The sequence below is a fragment of the Arachis stenosperma genome, chromosome 4 (genome assembly GCF_014773155.1).
Source record: "Arachis stenosperma cultivar V10309 chromosome 4, arast.V10309.gnm1.PFL2, whole genome shotgun sequence".
Lineage (NCBI taxonomy): Eukaryota > Viridiplantae > Streptophyta > Magnoliopsida > Fabales > Fabaceae > Arachis > Arachis stenosperma.
Window position 1 is genome coordinate 18,626,631 of NC_080380.1, and position 23,685 is coordinate 18,650,315.

At 35.1% G+C, this 23,685-nt stretch overlaps 1 protein-coding gene across 1 annotated transcript; it reads left to right on the forward strand.

Moving 5' to 3' along the window:
- Positions 1 to 153: 153 nt before the first annotated feature.
- LOC130976113 (NADH-ubiquinone oxidoreductase chain 2-like) lies at positions 154 to 2,649 on the forward strand. Its single transcript, XM_057900882.1, has one exon. It carries the CDS (start codon positions 721 to 723, stop codon positions 1,324 to 1,326), a length of 606 nt encoding a protein of 201 aa, XP_057756865.1. The 5' UTR covers positions 154 to 720; the 3' UTR covers positions 1,327 to 2,649.
- The last annotated feature ends 21,036 nt before the right edge of the window (positions 2,650 to 23,685 follow it).

The following is a 23,685-nucleotide window of genomic DNA, read 5'->3' on the forward strand; positions in this document are numbered from 1 at the left end:
TGCCTAAAAAGCATAGCCATATCTTCTCCTATCGGCACGCTTTCAAAGCGTAGCCGTATCTTCGACTATTGGCATGATTTAAAAGCGTAGCTGTATCTTTAGCTATTGGCACGCTTCAAAAGTGTGGCTATATTATTTTTAATTAAAAAACGAAGAAGGCCGAGGATGGCCTACGGTGCGTGTTATCTGAAGGGAACACGCTTTTTCGACCGCGGTGGTATGCCTGCATTTCTAGGCGGGCCCTCTCCTCGTTCCGCCCGCAGGCCCATTGGGATAGCAGCCTTCGGGCTTTGCCTGCCCTTGATATATCGGCCCGGGAAAGCGCTGGCAACAACAGAAAGGAAGGGGTCCATGTAGCTGCTGCGTCCGCCCCCTTCTTAGTCAATGGGGCTAAGAAGGGGCTGCAGGTTCGGCATCTACTAAAAAAGAAAGAATCCACTTGAGATAACCACGCCTCTGCTAGGCAGCGTGTGGAATGGCCAAGAGCGGACCTTTTTGGATATATAATCCAAGTGGAGAGTGGGGTTACGGGAACAGCCGTCTGATGGAAAACCACTTTCACGTTCGGTTCAGAGAGCACTTTTTTTCGTCGAGAAATCTTCGTTCCCTTTCGTGTGAATTCCCCTGCGGCGAATTCAAAACTGTTGGGGCCCCATCTCTCGAGCCCCGAAGAAAACCCCTCCCCTTCGGACTCCATATCCCTCCCTTTTGACTCTATATATGTGGGCACCTGATATCTATGAGGGTTCACCCATCCCGGTTACAGCATTCCTTTCTATTGCGCCTAAAATTTCTATTTTTGCTAATATTTCACGTGTTTCTATTTATGGTTCCTATGGAGCTACATTGCAACAAATCTTCTGTTTCTGCAGCATTGCTTCTATGATTTTAGGAGCACTGGCCGCCATGGCCCAAACGAAAGTCAAAAGACCTCTAGCTCATAGTTCAATTGGACATGTAGGTTATATTCGTACTGGTTTCTCATGTGGAACCATAGAAGGAATTCAATCACTACTAATTGGTATCTTAATTTATGCATTAATGACGATAGATGCATTCGCCATAGTTTTAGCATTACGGCAAACCCGTGTCAAATATATAGCGGATTTGGGCGCTATAGCCAAAACGAATCCTATTTCGGCTATTACCTTCTCCATTACTATGTTCTCATACGCAGGAATACCCCCGTTAGCCGGCTTTTATAGCAAATTCTATTTGTTCTTCGCCGCTTTGGGTTGTGGGGCTTACTTCCTAGCCCCAGTGGGAGTAGTGACTAGCGTTATAGGTTGTTGGGCGGCCGGAAGGTTGCCACGAGTAAGTAAGTAAGTTTGGGGGACCGAAGTCCCTTTCGATGACCTGGCACCGGACACGTAGCTTACCGAATCAGTTGCGACACCGATGGGAATGCATGCTACGAAAGATAGGGTAGAGTCTGATACATCAACCGTCTACTCAATATCCTTGTACGAGTCCACAATCACTACACGAGATGAACCTTGGTTTGGTGAATTGAAGTTGGCCTTAGGTGTAAAAGGACTCCCAGTTACTGCGCGCGATCGTATACTGAGGTGCTCCCCGCCGGTTGTTGGAACGACGCGAGCCGGGCCTCCATTCAGAAAGATGAAGGGTCCAAACAAAGGTAAAAATAGGGGGTTACAAATGCCCCATCTCATTGGGGGCGGAAAACGAATCGACATCTCGATGTGATACAGCCTTTTCCATTTTAGTTGGGAAAGAACGGCGAAGTCCATCCGAACCGTCCAATGAAGAATAAGAGGAGAGCAAAGCGCCAATGGCGCGCGAAGCGCATGCGAAACAGGCACGGAGAAAAATAAGTGTGGAGGATAAGCAGCCGAGCTCATTCCCTTCGCTTCCTGGGCCCCAAGCAGTGCAGTCTTTCCTGGCCAAATCCTTGATTGGGGGCTTCTTGCTGCGCTACTTAACTATAGAAAGACTTTTTTTCTAGTCATATATATTAATAGAAAGATAGATCCATCCATCTATCCTATCCGATTTAGATTTATATAAGAAAGAATTTTTTTCATTCAACGTTTGATTCAAAGAACTGCGCTAAGCCCCCCCCCGCTCATGAAAAGGCTCTGCTGCAATGGATGGCAGAGGGTCCGTAGTATCCAAAGCACTGGAGTGGTCCAGTAGCCGGGAAGGGGCCTAGAAGTGCCTACTACTACACCACACTACACTCGGCTCTACACATTTACAGAGCTAACCCCTGTCCAGTCCCTGGCAGAGTGAAGGGGGCTTCCGTCCTTTTTCCCTATCCCCTCGCTTTGCTATAAAAGCAGGCTAACGGGGCCTTACTTATTCAGGGGGGGAGTGGAGCCCCGAGAAGCACTGTATAGAGGAAGATCCTCGGCCCCTCCTCATTCTCTACAGGGTTCCAAACCTTTCTTCAACATAGGTGACAACGAGCGGGGCAGAGATGGAAGAGATCGAACACGAGAATAAGAAGCAAGCTCGCCTTCCTTTTTGATCATTTTGATAGAGAGGGATGGAGAAAGTGGACAAAACGGAGTAGCATTTCCCAGTCGAAAAGAGATGGGTTCTCGTCTTGCATTTCTCATCGAACAAATACGGAAAAAGAATCATATTGAAAAACGTTCCTAACCCACCAACCCCTTCCTTCGTAGAGCCGTATGATGGGCAACTATCTCCTGCGGTTCGGAGAGGACTCAGCTGTTAGTTAGTACCCCCTTTCGGGGTGGACCTTTCACTCTATTTTATTATATACGCTTAGCGAAAAGAATGTTTTTTGATACACCTAGGACATGGATTTTATATGAACCAATGGATCGTGACAAGTCGTTACTACTAGCAATGACTTCGTCTTTCATTACTTCATCCTTTCCATATCCCTCCCCCTTGTTCTCAGTTACTCATCAAATGGCACTCAGTTCATATCTTTAAGTTCGATCATTGACAAGGTTCAAAGAAAGGGTGGGCCATTGATAAAGAATGGATTCCAAAGCACAATGCTAGCAAGGGCCTCCGCTTTTCTTTTCATTAAAGACAGTTCCATTCGATTAGTTAGCTCGTAGTCAGTCTTTACTTAACTGAAAAAGCAAGAAAACGGATGCGCGTCGTTAGCCTTTCTCTAAAGTAGGCTTTCGCGCAAGTGCGCCCCCTACTTTAGAAGCCGTTGCTTGTTCGTTAGCCTTTCTCTAAAGTAGGCTTTCGCGCAGCTCAATCCCTTGCTTGTTCCCAAAAGTCCCAATAATGGGGAACTGGCCTTCGGCTTCATAGCCTGCTTTCTTAGCTCTCGAAAAGGAATTCGATGTCAAATATTATAGATTAGCGCAGTCCAATACTTAGATCTCTGCTAATAGAAGATAACGATTCTTTCCTTTGGATGTTCGAACAAGTCATTAATGGTATCTAGAGCCCTATAGAATGAAGAAAGGCCTTTGGTTCACATAGTAACCTAACCTGTAGGTTAGTGGCTTACGTACCTATTGGTAAAGCCGGCCTACACGACCGTCTAGGCGGGAAAGAAACATGTTTTTCCTATGACTTGAGGCCACCGGGCCTTTTAGCTATGAGTGATTACGTTCCTTAAACCTGCTGTAGGGTTCATCTTTTTATTCACCATAGGAGGACTCACTGGAATAGTCCCGGCTAATTCTGGGCTAGACATTGCTCTACATGGGCGAGCCCTCCCCTTTGCCGTATCTTTTGCCTTGCGGAAGGTGGGCCTAAGAGGGGGACTGGCATTAGCAATAGGAGGTGCTTGTAAAGCACTAATATATTGCTACAATGACATAGGTATGTCTGTGCTACCCACGAGATTGGATTCCACTTCTTCGGGCTCCTGGCGATTTCAATTTTGAAGGAATAGAAAGTTCGCACGAAGCATTAGCTATCGAGATCACAGGCAAACCCACTCAGCAACCTACCGAGGTTATGAGCCAAGCTCGCCATATAACCAAGAGGATCCTCCACCTGTACCAGAGCCTGTAGCTGCACCGGGACCTGTTGACACCACCATAGACGAAGTAAAAGAAAAAGTTTCCGCCTTTCTGAATTCATTTTGGAAACGCAAAGCCTCCCTTACTTCCATTTTTATAACAAGCACCTTTGATGAACTTAACCTCAACAATGCGTCCCCCCCAAAAAGGAAAAAAATCTGTCAGGAAATAGAATGGCTAACGAGAGATCGACCGACAAAAGCATGGCGAAAAGCGTGGCAATGAATAAACGCATGGCAAAAAATAAATCATGGCGATAGATCGACAAAAGCGTGGTGATGGAACTACCGGTATACTTGCAGATGTGACCCTTTTAAAAGTGTGCCAGTAGCTTAAAAAGCATGGCGAAAAGCTGTCGCTACGCTTTTCTCCAGCTTTTCGCCATACTTTAAAACCGTAGCTAAATTGTGGTTTTCTTGTAGTAACTATTGAATACTTTATAATAAAATAAGAAAAAAGTAATAAATAAATAACAATAAGAGAGAGAGAGGAAAGAACACATCAAGTTAATAATGGAGTTCGGCCAATTATGTCTCTGGTCAGCACTACTCATAGCTATTCTCTTTATAATTATGTGCAGAAAAAAAGTATACAATTTTGGGATGATTTATAAGGAAAAACAATGGTTCTATTTATATGAATGAAAATTCCCTCCCTTTAATTTTTCTTTCAATATGCGACAAAACTTGTGTCACCACTTACCACAAATCTTCACTTTGGCACAATGTTAAGGCCCCACCAACACACCAACTCCTCAAACAAATATGCAAGATGTTGACAAAGTTTAAACAGACAGCGTCACCATCTTAGTCATTATATCTATAGGATTTTTTGTAGGATGTGTCTTTTGAAGTTGTATCTTCTTTTTTTCTATAATTTTTTGCACAAAGTGATAGCGAACATCTATGTGCTTCGTTCTTGCATGGTAAAGTTGGTTCTTTGCTAAATAAATAGCATTTTGACTATTACAAAACACTTTAATGTATTTTTGACCACTGTCAAGTCTCCCAGCAACTCTTAAAGCCAAATCTTCTCTTTAACAGCTTCAGTCACTGCCATGTACTCTGCCTATGTTGTAGACAAAGCTACTGTTGATTGTAAAGTAGAATTCCAAATAATTGGTGCCTTTGCTAAAGTGAACAAGTAGCCAATTGTGGATCTTCGCTCATCCAAATCTCCTACATAGTCGAAATCACAATATCCAACGATACCTTGACTAAGTGAACTCTCCTTCTTAAATACTAAACCAATATCTCTAGTATGTTGAATATACCGTAGAATCCATTTGTCAATGTCCTTTGTCAAGATCATGCATATATATGCTAAAAATTCCAACAACCTGAGAGATGTCAGGTCTGATACACACCATTGTATACATCAAGCTACTCACTGCATTAGTAGAAGGAACTTTTGCCATGTATTTTCTTTCTTCATAATATTATGGAGATAGTTGAGTACTGAACTTGAAATGAGGAGCAAGTAGAATGCTTACAGGTTTTGTATCTTCACTTATACTAAAACTTTGTAGCACCTTCTTCAAATACTGCTTTTGAGTCAGACAAAGCTTGCCTCTTAATCTATCTCTCTACTTATCTCCATGCCGAGAATCTTTTTGGCTTCTCCCAGATCCTTCATCTCAAATTCTTGTTTCAACTAAACCTTCGACTTCTGATTTTTTATTGGTTCTTTGACGCTATCATCATATCATCAACGTACAAGAGTAGAATATGTAAGACCCATCTTATAGCTTACAAAGATATACACAATGATTATACTTACTTCTTGTGTACTTATATCCTAACATAAATTTATGAAAGCACTTGTATCATTGTCTTAGTGATTGCTTCAACTCATAAAGTGATTTATTCAGCTTGCGCACCCAAACTTCCTTTCCAGCTACCTTGAACCCATCTAGTTGAGTTGTATAGATTTTCTCCTTGAAATCATCGTGTAAAAATGCGGTTTTTACATCAAGCTAAGCTAGCTTAAAATTCAACTATGCTATTAAGGTTAACAAAATTCTAATGGAGGAATGCTTCACAATTGGAGAAAATACCTCATTATAATCAACTCATTTCTTCTAAGCATTGCCTTTGGCTACGAATCTTACCTTGTAGCAAATGCCATTCTTGTTAAGAAATTCTTCTTTCTTCATAAACACCTATTTACAACAAATTGCCTTCTTGGTCTTCGGTAATTATGCCAATTGCCAAGTGTTATTCTTTTAAAAATACTTCATCTCTTCTTTCATGGCTTCCTTCCACCTTTCATTTTCTAAAATTTGAACGAATTCTTGAAATTTAGATGGAACTTCTTCTTCAACTATGGAAAGTGCATATGTCACCATATCAACAAATCGTGTAGGTTTACAAGTTTGTTGTCTTACTCAGCTAACTGAAATTGATTTTGACTCCTGTAAAGAACTTTCAGGTGATTCCTCCATTTTAAATGACTCCACCTAAGTCATAGTTGGCTCAATTGGTAAGCTTCTAAGTGGACTAACATTTAGCTACTCAAACACCATCTTTTGTGAAGTACTATCAGTATCTTCTTTGTTTGCCTTCAGCATGGAAGATTCATCAAATGTAATATCTCTACTAACTATGATCTTCTTTGTTTTCGTACACCAAAGACAATATTCTTTCACTCCAGAATTAAATCCCATAAAGTGGGCCATCTTAGCTCTTAGATCAAACTTTGATTCGATTAGATGATAATGCAGTTAAACAAAATACTCGTAAAGAATCATAGTTAGATGCATGTTTTTAGACCATACCTCCAATGGTATTTTACCATTGATTACAGATGATGGCAAGCGATGAACAAGATGTTGTGTAGATCTCACAACTTTCACCCAAATTTTCTGCCTAATCCAGCGTTAGATAGTATGCACCGAACGTTCTCTACCAATGTCTTGTTCATACGCTCTGCCACCTCATTCTACATTGGTGTATTTCTAAATGTAAAGTGTCATGCAATTCACTTCTGAAAAATCTCCTAGAATGGATCACTCTTGTACTCTCTACCATTGTTTGATCGAAGAACTTTTATCTTCCTCCTTGTTTGATTCTCAACCTTGGGTTTCCAATTAAGAAAAACTCCAAGCACTTCATCCTTATTCTTCAAGGTATACACCTATACTCGTTTGGAAAAATCATAAATAAAAGTGACAAAGTAATGTCAACCATTAAGAGATGGAATGTCTTTAAAGGACCTCATATATTAGAGTGTACATAATCCAAAATACCTTGAGTATTATGGATAGTAATGCCAAATTCCACTTTCTTCTGCTTCCCCATCACACAATACTCACAAAACTTTAACTTACAAGGTTTAACATTTTTAAGCATACCCTGATTAGCTAGAGTTTGCAAGGCTTTTTTTCCAGCATCTCCCAAATGCCTATGCCACAACTTTGTTACTTCTGCATCTTTATTACCACTGGAAGTTGTTGTCACTATTGCTATTGTCCCAAAAACTGTACTGCCTTAATAGTAATAACATTGTTTCTCCAAATACTTTTCATCACCACCAATGCTCTAGATTATATTGTAAGAATTCCATTTTTCATTTTTACCACTAGGCCACTTGATTCCATGGTGCCAAGAAAAATGATATTCTTCAATTGGTCACATATCAAACATCCTCTAGTATTCTGGGGGATCCATCTTGATCCTTCAGCCTGATTGAACCAATTTTTACTGTCTTACATGGAATGTTATTTTCCATGTAAACAACTCCACCTTTTTGTTCTTCAAAATTCGAGAATCACTCTCAAATGGAAGACATATGATAGGTGCAACCTAAATCCAAAAGTCACTCATCTGAGTGGGTTTTTGTTGATGATATGATCAATGAGTAGTTTGAGTCTTCATTCTCTCACATTTGCATTCTTAAGAGTTTTTGCCTTTGCTATTTAGTTTTGGTTAGTATTTTTTCTAGTGTTTTTTCTCACGACAGAAAGCACACTCATTTTTGAAAACTCTGGCTTTTGAATTTGATCTACCTCTTCTTCTCTTTGGTGTTTCTAATGTTCTCTCGCCACCTATGCTTTATCTACCACTGCCTATTTGTTCTTAATTCATGAATATACAGGGCATAACAAATAGCATCAAGGGAAATACTTTTCTTTCCATGAAGTAAGGTGGTCTCCAAATGTTCAAATTTATCAAGAAGTGATGACAATCACATTATTTCCAAATCTTCATCCTCAAACTTTAAATCTAAATTCAACAAATCTACTAACTGATTGAATACATTTATTACCCATTTAAAGAAGTACCTTTGCCGACAACCAAATCTGAACAATCTCTTCTTTATGAGGGGCTTATTTGACCACTCTTCTTTAAAAATTTGTCCTCCAAAGCTTTTTACAACTTATGCAGAGAAGTCTCATTTTTTGTTACATACTTCTGCTCTCTGGACAAGCACGACTGAATTGTTCCACATGTCAATCAGTTGATTGTACTCCAATCTTAGTGATTTATATCATCTTATTTTTTTTTAATGACAACATCTAGACCCTGTTGGAAAAGGAGTCTAGCACCTTGCCTTGCCACATGCTGAAATGACCAGTTTCATCAAATACCTCCACTCTTAACTTTGTTCTTGATAGATGAAACCTCACCAGTAGATCTGAAGTTGATGTTATTCCGCTTGATGAAGTATCATTCTTTGTCTCAGTCTTCGTCAGTATATCTGTCATCATTTCAACTTTAAAAATATTATTCAATACAATAGAAAGAACCGACGAGAAACCTTCAGCTCTGATACTGATTTGTTGGGAAGTGCAAACAATTTCAAAATAAATAAATACTATGAGTTATACTATTTTAGTAATTCCCAAAAAATATGAGAGGAGTTCACAATCAGGTCCCACTAAGTACCAGTCTCCTTAGACAGAATTTTATTATCACAATAAAATTTCTAGGAAAGGCTAGAGGTGTCACAAACATGTCTCACTTAATATCCAACCTCCTAGACAGAATTACCTATACAATATTACTTTACAAATAAGCTACTTAATAAACCCACTAACAACTATTGAATACTATATAATAAAATAAGAAAAGAAAGCAACAAATAAATAAATAACGAAGTTTGGCCAATTATGCCTATGTCGTCGGTCAACATTACTCATAGTTGTTCTCTTTACAATTATGTGTAGAAGAGTATACGATTTTGGGCTGGTTTATAAGGAAAAACAATAGCTTTATTTATAGGAACCAAAACCCCTCCTTTCAAATTTTCTTTCAATGTGGGGAAAACTTATGCCACCATTTATCATATATACACAAACAAATTGCTCAAGAAATGAACTAGCTAGTGCCTCAAAAAATGTCCAAAGATGCACTTACTAGTCTTTTGGGAGCAGCTTATAGCTAAGCTAAAGTTGAATAAGTGGGCACAATAAATTGAAATATAGCTTAATGTTAGGGAATTTATATTATAGCAGTGAATTTCAGCTACATTATAACAAATTGACAAATAAGTTTAACCTAAAATCCATTAAAAATGAATTTTTGTTGAGTTTAGATTTCAGATGCTTTTTTAATTGAGTTCCACATATTTGTTTTAAGATTTTTGAATGTCTCTTTTTTTTGTATTAGTTGAAGGTTTTATATGCCTTGAAATATAAGGGTTTGAATCAAGGCGTTCTTTTGAAATTTAAACGTGCAACTGAGCTAGCATGAGATTTTTCATTTTTAGTCTCTTACAATAGCAGAAGATAAAAGAGGAAAGAGTAGAGAGAACGACAACATGTATCTTGGTTCAACCTTGAGATGCAATGAGGTCTACGTTCAATCTCCACCACAATAATAGGAAAATTTCACTATATCAATTAAAAGATTACAATCACCAATGCCAAGACCAAGACAAAGACAAAAACAAATGAACCAAATCGGTTCTACACCAAGACAAACAAAGCTACAATTTCGAACTTCACAAATAAACGCCAAGACCAAACTAAAACACCAAGATCAAACAAAAACTGATGACAAAGACTCAAACTTAATCTGAAGTTGTTTTGGCTAATCTTCCTAGTTTATGCCTTTTCACTCTTAGGCTTTTTCAGGTAGTCTCTCACTGAATCATAAGCCTTTTGTATACTAGGAAGATTCAAACTAAAACTGAATGTATCAAATTGAGACCAAAGTGAAGAAGAATGACACTCAACATGTTGACTTTATTTTTTGAATTTTCTCTTTCAATTTATTGAAACTTGATTATTCTTCTTATATAAAAAACTCAGCTTTCTTAGACGCTGCAACCAATCTTTCTTATTATTGATATGATTCTTTCCTTTATATAGGCAGCAAAAAATCTTTTCATATTCTCTTTATATCTTACTCTTGATAGTTGATTATTTTGAAACATAATCTAGGGGTGTTCATGGGTTCAGGTTACCCAATTATCCCACTATAAGAAAAATGCTGAATACCATTGGATTTAGCATCGGAGGTTAGTGACAGATTTACCAGCGGATTTGGCAATAAATTTGGTGGGTAAAAATGTTAATGTCATATTTGGTTTTCCGACGGTAAATTCACTAGTAAAATTAGAGGAAAAAAATTGGCACGATCATTACCATCGGATTTAGGGTAAAAAATATCCGACGACAAGATAATTAAATGAAACGCGCCATTTTGGTCACATGCTATGAGTTACCGGCGAATTTTTTCGATAGTAAATCCATCGATAAAATTTTGAATTTGGAACCCTTCTCCTCCATTTCTGTAACATCACTTCTCTCCCCTTTCTCTTTCTCTCAACTAATGAAAAAGTGAAAACCCTAGCCTCCACCAATCGCTGTCGCCGCCTGTTGTTACTGTCGCTGCGCTGTCAGTCACACTCAGGAGCTTCCCTCTTCATGCTATCGGCGTTTGCTCTCACCAACCCCTATTCACTCTTCAACTCTTGGTTATCGTCCTGCTTTGCCATTGTTTGTCGCGCTCAACCGCTCTTTGTCGTCCATCGAAGGTCAGTGTTCACTGCTAGTGCTTGTTTTTTGTTTTATGCTTACTGTTAGTGTTAGTGCTCACTGCTAGTGTTTTGTGTTTTTACTGATTGATTATTGATGAGGGATAGATACTGGTTTAGAAATTCACAAGTTTAAAACTCGGATTTGTTATAAGTATAGTCCAAAACTGGCAATTAACCCTATAAAAGTTTAATAAAATGTCACAATTTCAAATCAAATAACCGCGAGTTTAATCCAAGTTATTTTTCCAAGGAATCGCAATCGAGTACTCATTGTTGGCTATGAGAGATTAGGGGTTTTGATAGCAATAAACAAGAAATGCAAATAAAAAGAATTAAATAAGCGAACAAGAAATTAAACAATTAACAATTAAGAAAATTAACTAGCAAAAGAAAAAGAAAGTAAATTCAAATTTTAAAAAGGTCTTGACAAGAATTGAGAGTTAAGGATCACTATCCTTGTCATTAATCACAAACATGACAATTATGAAGAGTTAATCTTACTTAGTCAATCCCAAAACATTGAGAAAAGTCAAATAGGCATAATTGATCTTAATCCACAAATTCTAACTAACTCACTAATTAGGCTTAGTGAAAGGATAGCATTAGTAGAAACAAAATCAACTAACAGCCCTAAATCACCAATCAATATTGGACATTAATGAATCAAGGTCGCTTAAGTCCTCAAATCCAAGCCAAGAATGCAAAATTCTACTTTAAAACTAAGGAAGGCATTTCATCAAATACTTAGAAGGCATATAATGAAAACATCATAAATTGCTAGAATTATTAAAATCTATAACTACTTGTCAATTTCATCCATTAATTATGCTCACACTCATTCCTAGCGGATTTACCGGCAGATATAAATTTTTATTTGGCGAAATTCTTGAGTTTGTTACCGTCTGATTAATCTCCCGGTAAATCTGACGGTAAACTTAAATTTTTTATTTTTTAAAAATTTTTGAATGATAACATTTCCTTAGATAGTAATATTTCTTTTGCAACCTTAACACCTAAACAACAACAATAAATCACACTTGTATTCTAATATAAAAAAGAAAAGAAAGAACTGCCATTTTATTTCTCTCCAGCCAAACAAAGCTTCATTTTTAATATATTTTTGTATTTAATTATTTTTCCTATATCTAATTTACTAATTTTGTGATATTATATTATTACTCATAGGAATTACTCTTCTGCAAAATGAGGGAGTGACTAATCAAGTAGTGTTTTAAGATTTGATGGTGACTATTTACAAATGTGGAACAAATTGATGCTCAATGTTAATCACTATAGTAACAACAATAACTTATGTCATTTAAAAAATAAATAGAAAAGAAAGCAGCACGTTCACATTTGTCAAATCATTCAATTTATTTGTCTGAATTACGTGAATTTTTATTTCTTGAATTCTAAACTAAAATAACCTGAACCTTTTCTGAAACAGTATGAATAAAAATAAATTATCAACAATTAATTTAACTCCATCGGCAAAATAATATTAACTCAATTTTTTTAACATAAATGACATAATTCAATAGCAACTATAACACCCTACCACACAAAGTCTTATGCTTAAGTCATAGAGATGAGGTGGAAAGGTATTACGACCTCTAAAAGTAATATATATATATATATATATAGTAATAATAAAAAAGAGATAATATACTAGGAGCCTTGAAAGGTCGGAAAAATAAAATCGCAAAATAAAAAAGCGCAACCCTCAGAAAACGTGGTTACTTGCGTGAGAAGAAAACTAAAGCTCAACAACAAATATATATACAGATGAAACGAGTAAAAGGTCAATAATACAACATAACAAGCTCATAACTTAGCTTGCAAAGCCAAGGCTGACCAGAGAACATATATGTACATATATATACATAATAATAACCCAAAAGAACATGTTCAAAACCCTAGTTCTCCATAAAACTTCTAAGAGGTACATAACAAAGTGTTTTTAGATAGAAGTGGAGAAACTACACATATATACATCAAAGAACAAAAGGAGATCCCAAGGTGAACCACTTCGCCGCAGAAGCATCAGACACCTACCGAGGTGCCACTCCACCTGCATCTGAAAACAAAAACACAGTATGGGATGAGAACAGGGGTTCTCAGCATGGTAAAGGTGCCACGCATATAATATATAAGATCTTGAAAATGCCAGAGGCAATCCTAGAATGCTGACTCTCAAATTATAAAGCTTAATTGACTAAACAGAAATCATAAAAAGGGTGGTTTTCTAGGGAATTTTAAACCTAGCTTAAACTTTAACCTTAACTCTAAACTTGTCCACCTTTCCTCTGTACCTCCATCTCCAATGATTTGCATAGGCAAAACAAACAGACAAGGCAAGCACAGGTAGAAAACAAGTAGTTCAAGTAACAATTACAACAATTAGCAAGATATAATCAATTAGGCATTCCCAATTAAGGCATAGCAAACAAAGCACACATATGCTTATGATGAATGTCTATCCTACTGGCCGTGAGCTCACGTGTCGGTTACTTTGCCAGAACCCGACACATCTAGTAGCTAACCCAGATATTAGTCTCTAGGTTGCGTATCTCCAGAAGGATTATAAACGAAAGAGAGTTCCTTTCCACCTTCTCTGGGAGGTTTCACAAAGGAAAGTGCCTTTCCACATCAAAAGAGTGTGTCTTTCCACCTTGCAACCAGAGAAGAATGTGGGGAAAACAATATGAAGGAGAGTGTCTTTTCACCTTCCCCACATCTACATCACGACTAGAGAGGGAACTTCCGTCCTCAACTTGCCATATCGGCCATTCGGCCACACACAGTCATTCCCAAATCTCATCATTTATCATCATCATTTCCTTACATTCATTCTTTATAGCCATAGCGTCATGTATTCATTTAGCTTTCACACCATTCTCTTAAAATTCATCACGTTTACCCTTTTCTTCATCCCTAAGTTACCTCAATTCCCGAGCTTCAACTAGCTACTAGGTTTAGTATTATACTTTATGACTAAAAGGAAGAAAATAGAGGTTTAGAAGTTTAAAATCTGGTTTAGAACACAAAATTCAGTTTTGCAGGAAACCGGGGCCACGCATGCGCGTGGGCCACGCGTGCGCGTGATAGTATGAAAAAGTAGTACACGCGCGCATTCCCCTTACCATGCGTACGCGTATGTGAGAACAGTACGTCACGCGTACGCATGGGTCATGCGTACGCGTGGTCATGCATGTTGGCTCATCACGCGCACGCATGGGCTACTCACGCAAGCGCAGTTTAAAATTCCACGTGGGTGTACATTGTTCAAAAAAACACAGTTTACCCAGAAAGCTGCATAACCCACCTGCATAATACATAACACACACCAAACTTCCAACGTTTATAACTTTTGCTACAAAATTTTGTTTTTCACAAAGTTTATACCGTTCAAAAGCTCACAAAACCATCTTTGAGTTGAAACAAATTCCACTTCTAACTAAAATTTGAGGCCCCAGTTATGAACCACCGAAGTTCGGCCGAAAACCAAGTTTTTCACAAGACTTTAATACCTCCATTTTCCATCAAGTGAACTTTCAAAATCAACCGATAACACGCAATTTCAGCTTCAACTCATACAATATCATAACAACATCACTCCACACTAAATCACCACCCATTAACCCCAAATTTTAACAATTTTAGTACATTAACTTCGTATATGTATCAACATAATCACTTATGATCCACTTTACACACAAGACCATTACCTTTAGTTTGCCAATCCTCATTAACATATCATTCAACATTCATTTTTTTCATATACTACCTCAATCAAATATACCTCAATTCATACACATTCTCGTACCTAAAAGAAATCATTACTTCAATCACAATATTTACCAACATGCCACCACAATTCTTACCCATTCCCTTACCTTTACAAGCATCACTAATTCATCACTTAACAATTCAACACCAATACCCACAATAAGTTAAGACTTCATCATTTATCATTAGACACTAAATAATTTACATACTCATACATTTATTCCTATCTTATAGTCAACTAGGCTAAACTTTCACAGAACATTATATATTAAATACGTTAAATCTAAACCATAACTTGGCCGATTTCTGCGTATTTTCCAAGGCGAAACACCAACCAATATAGCCCCTTCAAGTCCCCAAAATCATCAAAGCTTAAGTACCCAACCTCCACAAGGTTCCAATGCTCACAATTCAAGCTCCAACATATACACTTATACACCTAATTTCACATATATCACCATACATACTCAAAATTCACAATCTAACATACTAGAACCGAAATTGGCTAGAGTTGATGAACCTTACCTTGTATGTGCCTCAATCAAACTAAAGCCCACCAATTCCTCAAGTCAATTTGATCCTATAACATCAATTTAACCAAAATCTTACCACACTAAAAACCCCAACATTTCAGATTTGAAGAAGAGACAATAGGAGCTGAGATTATGATTTTTCACTTTGAAAGGTACCGGACTTTGTAGAGCTCGTTATTATGGATGCGTGACCGCAAACGGTGCGATGATCGGAGCTCCGGATCAAAAGTTATTGGAATTTAACCAAAGCCAAGGGTTTTTGGAACTTTGGAATCGTTCTTCCCCTTTGCTGAATTGTTTCAGCGTGCTTGCATGCAGAGGGAAGAAGAGTGGGCTGAAATTATTAAATGGAATGGGTTAGTTGGGCCTGGTTTAATCGGTTCGGCCCATTCGGCCCAATCTTGGGTCAAATTCTTTGAAATTAGTGTCAAAAGTCTCGTTTTGAAGAGCTCTCTCCTATTTTAATATTAGATTTACATTTTTAATTTTTTTTATTAAAATTTAATTTATTAACTAATTATTCGCTAATTTTTCGGGGTTTACAGCAACAAGGTACCATTCATATATCTTTCCATATCAAAAACTTCAATTGTCAAATGAACTAAAAGAAACTAACATATTCAATATTATTGTATACCGTTTTTCTGAACATATCACAACTCGCCAGTATCCTCATCTTCAACATATGGTTCAATATTCAATTCAGCAATACCTAGACCACATTTAGAAACCGACCAAAAGAACTTAACAAAAAACTAAATTAGAATAATCTAATAAGCAAATAGTTAACAAAAATGACAAGAAATTACACTGTCTAAGCAACTCAACAGCAACATTAATACTACGATGATGAGCTGCCCAAAAAAATCACAGCACACAAACATCTTACTTAGAATAATTTCACATCAATGAATAAGAACACTAAAATAAAATTTATTACGATAATAAAAAAAATATAAACACGCATTAATAAAACAGAGTCAACTGAAGAAAGTAAAAACGGGATTAGGGTTAAGGTTCAAAAATGGGTTATGATTTTTTTATTTAAAGTGAAATAAAAATGATGATGGAATAGGGAGAGGGATGAGGGCAACCTACTTGGAGGAGGGAAGAGAGACGTAGCTCCGGCGACAGAAGGTGCAGCAGCGGCAGCAGAACCAACGATGGCAGAGACATTGGGAGAAGCTTCGTTTTAGGTAATAAAACAGGATCAAGGCAAGTCCACAAAGTCTTTGGAGAAGAATGCAGGTAGTCAGCGTTGGTAAAGGGTGGCTGAAGGGGCTGTCGGAGGTAGAGAGAATAGAGAAAGAGAGAGGAGAAGGTTAGAGAGTGAGAGGGAGAGAGAGAGAGAGAGTGTGTGTGTGTGTTTTGAAAATCACAGGAGAAGGTTCGCGTTTTAAATTTAGGAAAAGTTTATCGGCAGATAAATCCGTCGGTAATGATTTGCGGGTCACCAAAATGTAGTGTTCTACTAATTGGATTTACCGGTGGAAAAATCCGCTGATAAATCTCACGCTAAATTTCGCTTCTATTTCTCCCATTTTTTTCTCCAATTATTACTGGCAAATTTACTGTTGGAAACGAAAATCTGCCGGTAATGATTTGACTTGACGAATTTGACACCAAAACCATAAGTAAATCCACCAGTAAAGCCGACGCTAAATCCGACGGTATTCAGTATTTTTGTTGTTGTGACAATCGTCTTCTTTGTTAAGTCTCAATTTTTTTATATTATCTGTCTCTGTTTTGTTACGAGAAATGTGTTCTTTTTACTCTGTTCAATTTTTCTTCAATTGTTTTATTTTGAAATTCTGAGTTCTGAGATCTTGTTCTGTACAGATTATAAAAGTTTTAAGTGGCTGATGTTCTATTATGTTTTTTTGTAGCTTGAAAAATGGCAAAAACTAATCCTGTTAGTGGCACTGTTGTTGGAAGCACATCCTCTTCGAGTGCATCCACTCCCACTGCCATTCATGATGGTTTCTAGTTTTTAATATGTTTAAAATTTGATGTATTTAGTGTTTAATATATTTGAATCTTCACTGTTTGGATTTTGTTATTATTAGAATATTATTGACTTGTTAGTTGATATTACATATTTAGCATATTTATGGGATTTTCAAAAAAAAATTCCTCATCTTTCCATTTTTTCTAAATTTTTGTTCATCGGATACCCATGTAATTACCTAAACTATTGGTTTGGTTCGAGTACACAAAAAAAAAACATAAAATCAAATTAATTACAATTTAATTGGTTTAATTCTCATTTCAATTCAAACCCAAATCAAATCCACCCGTAAACTCTCTTAGCATAATCACACTAGTCATTGTTGTCTATGATTATTTCATTTTTTTTTACAACAATAATTTCTTTCATATTCTCTTCATATTTTACTTTTGATGGTTAATTCTTTTCAAATTAAATTAGCATTAACACTAATGTCAAATTTAAAATTTTATAGCACAAACAATCAAACTACAAATTAGAATCAATCCTTAATCAATCAACCAAATTATAGTAAATAATAAAGTTTTTTTCGAATTCAACATTAGTGTTAACTGAGATGTTGACGGTACAATATTGACTTGAAATACTTTCTTATGAATATATATGAGTGAATTTTTTACATATATTTCAAAATCCTCAAATTTCTTGAACAGGAGTTGGCATTTATTTTCTTAAATAATAATAAAAAAAACCAGCTCAACCGCTTGCTTTTAGTTATTAGTAGATGTGATAAGGTCCCCTCTACCTAGCTAGTATAATACTTTAATATACAGTTACTATGCAAGATTTAGATAGCTACATTATTTCCATCTTGGATTGCACTAAAATAATGAATAATGAATAGATGCACACTCCAAAGATATTCATTCTTGTTCCTTGCTTCTTGATAAAGTACTTGTCGCAAATTGCAAGTTGTAACAATAACAAACGTGTTGACTGCGTGTGTAGGTCACGTACCCAACAAAAAGATATTTATTTTTCTTGAACAGAACAGCAAAATTTCAGCCATTCATTCGCTGTGGATAATGTGTAACATCGAAGAAGGAAGGGCGTAACAAGATTTGGAAGCATCTTAGTGGTCCATTCACCCGCATATCTAGCTGCTTTCTCTGCATACATTTCATCATTATGAAGGCTACAATTATATAACCTACTAGGCCCTATGAGCAGTTGATGAGTACAAATAAAGGGTGCAATTTCGATGTTGCCTTAAAACCCAAATCAAATTCAATCCAATTCTAAGATAGTGTTTTCCTTTTTTTTAGTTCCTTCACTTAGTTGAAACTTGAAACGGATATTTTTATTTAAATAAAACAAACACATGACATTTTGTTTTGGGTAGATATAAAAATAGTTACATTTTTTATTCGTGTCATATCTTGTTGTATAAGCAAACAATTAGTATTTTTACAAAGATATGTTTGTCTCGTTGTAGGATGGAATGAGACTTCTTGTTCGCAAATTATATGGTTTTTCAACTTGGATTAAGAATAACTATTAAGTAGTGTTTGAAAGAGAGATAAAGACCGAAAGACTCAGATTGAAAAATTAAAATTAAAATAAATTTTAGTATTGTATTGTTTAATGTAAAAGCGTACGTGACTAATTTATGTCGCAGTATGTTATTTATTTTAAAATAAAAGTAGAGACTAAAATATGTTAAAATTACAATAATATCCTTAAATTTAAAATCTAACCACAATCTAAACCTAATTTCTTTTTTCTTTTTTTTTTATCAAATTCCAGCCCTTTCTTCTCTCCCATAAAATCTTTCTTCTCTTGCATGAAATTGTGTAACAAAAAAGAGAAGGAATCTTCCGGTCTTTCTTGCTGTCGACAGTGGTGGTGTAGCTGTCGTGATTTTACCTTTGGGTTTGCGTCACCACTACTACGAGAATTATTGGCCAGTGTCACTAACGGCGTCAGTGCTCCAGTGATGAAAAATAGTGTTTAGCGTGACAATAATTAGTCACGTCACTAATAACGTCAGTGCATCGATGACGAAAAATAGAACAAAAATTAATGTGATGTATTTTTTTAAATCTAAAAGACTAATTTAATGTAATCGAAATTTAAAAAATTAAATCAGTACAACTCGCTAATCTTAGAATTAAAGTGGGACTTAACTCGTAATATGTCATATGCTTGTGGTCTCACACTCTCAAGAAGTCGAGGACATTTATTCAATTCCAAAGGGAGGTGTGCAATGATAGGGATATTTAGGAGGAATGAATTTTCTTATTTGTTTAAATAATAATTAATTAATTGTTTAATTTTTATATAATGATTGAATTAGTTTTTTTACTTTTAAAAATTAATCTAATTTATTCTTTTAATTTTAAACCGTCGATTAAGTTAATTTTTCTATAAATTGATTAGTATATAATATTAACAAAAAACTAATGTGAAACGTTAACTGCTACACGGTATGTTTCAGTTAATTTGATTCATTGTTTGAAAATCAATTTGATTGTTATCTCTTTTTAACAATCAATTTGAAAATTATCATATGTTACTAAATTTAAATATTATATTGATATAATTCATAATTAAAAGAACCAAATTTTAAATTTTTTTATTAGAACATATAAGTTTGTCTTTGTTATTGTTATGTGTTACAATTTCCTTTTATTTATTTGTGTTCAAATAATTTTAAAAGTGACTTAATATATGTATAAAAATTGACATAGGAATATTTTTATATAACTTTTTAAATAGGTTTCCCAAAATACGATCGAATATATACCGAATGAGTTATGTCATTCACATATCGATATTTAAAAGATATTTTATGAAATAATAATTTTAAATACAATAAAAGTTTAATAATAATTAATTAATATCTATTATTGTTTACCTTTTTATTCTATCTTGTTCCCATTAAGTGTGTAGATCAATTATTTATTCATAAAAAAATATTATGTGTTTATTAAAATCAACTATTATACACACACATACATATATATATATATATATATAATTTATTTTTAATATATATTTAATATTATAACATGTATTTTATACTAAAAACTAATATTTATAAATCGTATAATCGTCGTGTTAAGAATAAAAATCTGTAAAAAAAATTGTGAGAAAATCATATTTTTTTGTTATTAATTATAAAAAAGAATAATCACCCAAATATGTTCTTAAAGATTTTAAAAGCGGACATTTTATTCCCCCAAAAAAAATTAATACACAGATCAATTCTCAAGGTTTTATTCCGGTAGACAAATCAGTTTCCAGTTCATTTTTCAGCAAAGTAATTACCTTGATCAGTTCCTAAGAATTTTAAAAGCGGACATTTTAGTACAAAAAAAATTAATATACAGATCAATCTCCAATATTTTTTTCATCAAACATAATAGTGCTCCATCTAAAAAAATAAAATAAAATTACTTTTATTATTAATTGCACAATAATATTGTACCATAATTTTTTTGTATTTTTTTGACAGCAATATCGATAAATTTATTCATTAGATTCTTATATATGTATTTCTAATATATATATATATATATATATATATATATATATATATATATATCATTCATTCAATGATGATGATGATGATGATTGAAGTGATTTTGGTGGGTGATCATGAATAAGCTTTGTTGAAAGAAACAGTGCGAAGAATAAAAAAAAAACTTGGAATACTAGAAGTGTATTTGTTATTGTGAATATATATATATATATATAGTCTTGATAGAGTCTTGAGAGAGAGAGAGGTTTAGTTAATGTATCTACTATTTGTTTAGTTTTCGGTATATGAACAACTTGGAGGAGCTTAGAATTAATCTTGTCTCTGACACACTGAATGTCCAGTTGAAAATATTTGGTTTTGTTGTGCAAAACCGGATTCGCTGCTAGCATACATGTACTCATGTTGTCATAGAGTATGGTTGGAGAAGTGTCCAACTTTATCTTCAACTCCATTAATAGATTCTGAATCCACTTGAGCTCTGCTTCGCAGGAGGCTAAGCTTCGAAACTCTGCCTCAGTGAAAGACCTACTAATTGTAGTTTGCTTCCTACAAAACCAAGAAATAAGATTAGTTCCAAGAAATACACAAAATCCTGAAACAGATTTTCAATCTTCAAGATCAGTAGCCCAATCAGAGTCTGCGAATCCATAAAGTCTATAATCTGATTAAAGATAAGACCATAGTGTTTAGTTCCCTGAAGATATCTTAGAACTCTTTTTACTGCCTTCCAGTGAGACACTAATGGGCGATGCATAAATTGGCTCACTTTGCACACCGCAAAGGATAAATCTGACCTTGTAACTATGACATATTGTAGAGCTCCAACAACAGATCGATATAATGAAGGATCTTCAAACTCTTCAGACCTTGAAGACATTAATTGCAAGGAGGATATCATTGGTGTTGGTATTGGTGAGGCTGAGGTCATTCCCACTTTAGACATTAAATTCTCTATATATCTAGTCTGAGAAAGATGGATCTGGCCTTCAGATTGTTGATGAACTTCAATACCTAAAAAATAATGCAACACTCCAAGATCTTTTAAAGTAAACAGATTATTTAACTTCTTTATCATTGAATCAATTTTCACAGCATCATCTCCAGTTATAATAATGTCATCCACATAACATAACATATAAAAGACATAAGTGGTTCCATGTTTAACAAAAAGAGATGTGTCTGATTTTGTATTTTAAAAACCAAATGAATAAAGGGTTAAACTCAACTTGAGAAATCATTCCCTAGGTGCTTGCTTGAGTCCATAAAGACTCTTATTGAGTTTGCAAACCAAGGAAGGAGAGTTTTGTTCAAAATCTATAGGCTGAGTCATATAAATTTCTTGATGTAAATCACCATTTAAAAAGACATTATTAAAATCAAATTGTCTCAAAATCCAATTTTTGAACAGTGCAATAGATAAAATAATTCTCACAATAATAGGTCTTATTACAGGACTAAATACTTCTTGAAAGTCAATACCATGAGATTGATAAAAACCCTTTACAACTAACCTTGCTTTATACCTTTGAATTCTACCATTTGGATTTCTTTTAATGGCAAAAACCCATCTATTTCCTATTATATTAGCATTGGCAGGGGGTTGGACTAAAGTCTATGTATTGTTTCTAATCAATGCTTTATATTCTTCTTGCATAGCCTCAAGCCATTGAGGTGATTGAATAGCAATAGTAGCATTTTTTGGTAGCTGCTCAGTATTAGTGTCAATAGTATTAGTAGTAGTAATCAAGGTCTTAGGTTTAAAAATACCTAATTTGGACTTTGTTGTCATATTATGTGTATTGACAGAGTTAGCATTATCTTGTAGAGGGGGTAGTTTGGATTTGGGTGCTAGAAATAGAAATTTGACCTTCTAGAATAGTAACGTCATGTGTAACCTGAGCTGATGATAAGACTTGTGCAGTAGAAGTATTTGTAATTTGAGAATTGATAGTACTAGAAGGTATGTCAGTGACATGTGTTGAATTAGTAGCTGTAACATGAGTTTGTGTACCACTAGATAATGGGTTAGTAACAATTATAGGTAAAGAATTGGAAGGAATAGTTGAACTTGATGTATAATTAGTTGGGTCAGTAGCATCTTTAGGTAAAAATAAAGAATTGTATGGAAAGACGCTTTCATCAAATAAAACATTCCTAGAAATATAGACATGGCCAGTGGGTGCTAAACACATATAGCCTTTATGTTGTGGTGAATATCTTAGAAAAATACATTGTTCTAATTTATAGGTAAATTTAATAGAATTGTATGGCCTCAAATGTGGATAACAAGCACTTCCAAAAATTTTTAAAAAGATATAATCAGGTTTATGTGAAAATAACATTTCATAGGGAGACTTGTTATGCAACACAGATGTGGGTAAGCGATTAATCAAGTAAGTGAATGTTAAAAATGCTTCATCCCAATACATAAGAGGCATGGAGGCAGTGGAAAGCATAGCTAAGCCCATTTCAGTGATGTGGCAATACTTTCTTTCCGCTCTTCCATTTTGTTCTTGTGTATATAGATAAGACATTCTATGATAAATACCTGAATCAACAAGAATTCAAAGGCATGAGATGTGAATTCTTTCCCATTATCAAATTGGAAACATTTAATTGAGTGTCCAGTCAAGTTTTCCATAAGTTTCTTATATTGTTTAAAGGCATGCAAGACTTGACTCTTATTGACAAGTAAAATATATATGCAAGTATAGCAAGAATAAGTATCTATAAAGGTTACATAATACTATATCCTAAGTGAGAAATTATAGGGGCTGGTCCCCAAACATCTTAATAAACCAAATTCAAAGGAGTATGATATGGGGTAATTGAGGGATAGAAAGGAAGTTTATGCATTTTAGACTTAGTATAATGAACAGATAAAGAAGGAAAAGCATTATTATT

What these genes read in the sequence shown, in the direction of transcription:
- LOC130976113 (XM_057900882.1), top strand. Translation starts at nt 721, where the DNA reads ATGTGGGCACCTGATATCTATGAGGGTTCACCCATCCCGGTTACAGCA.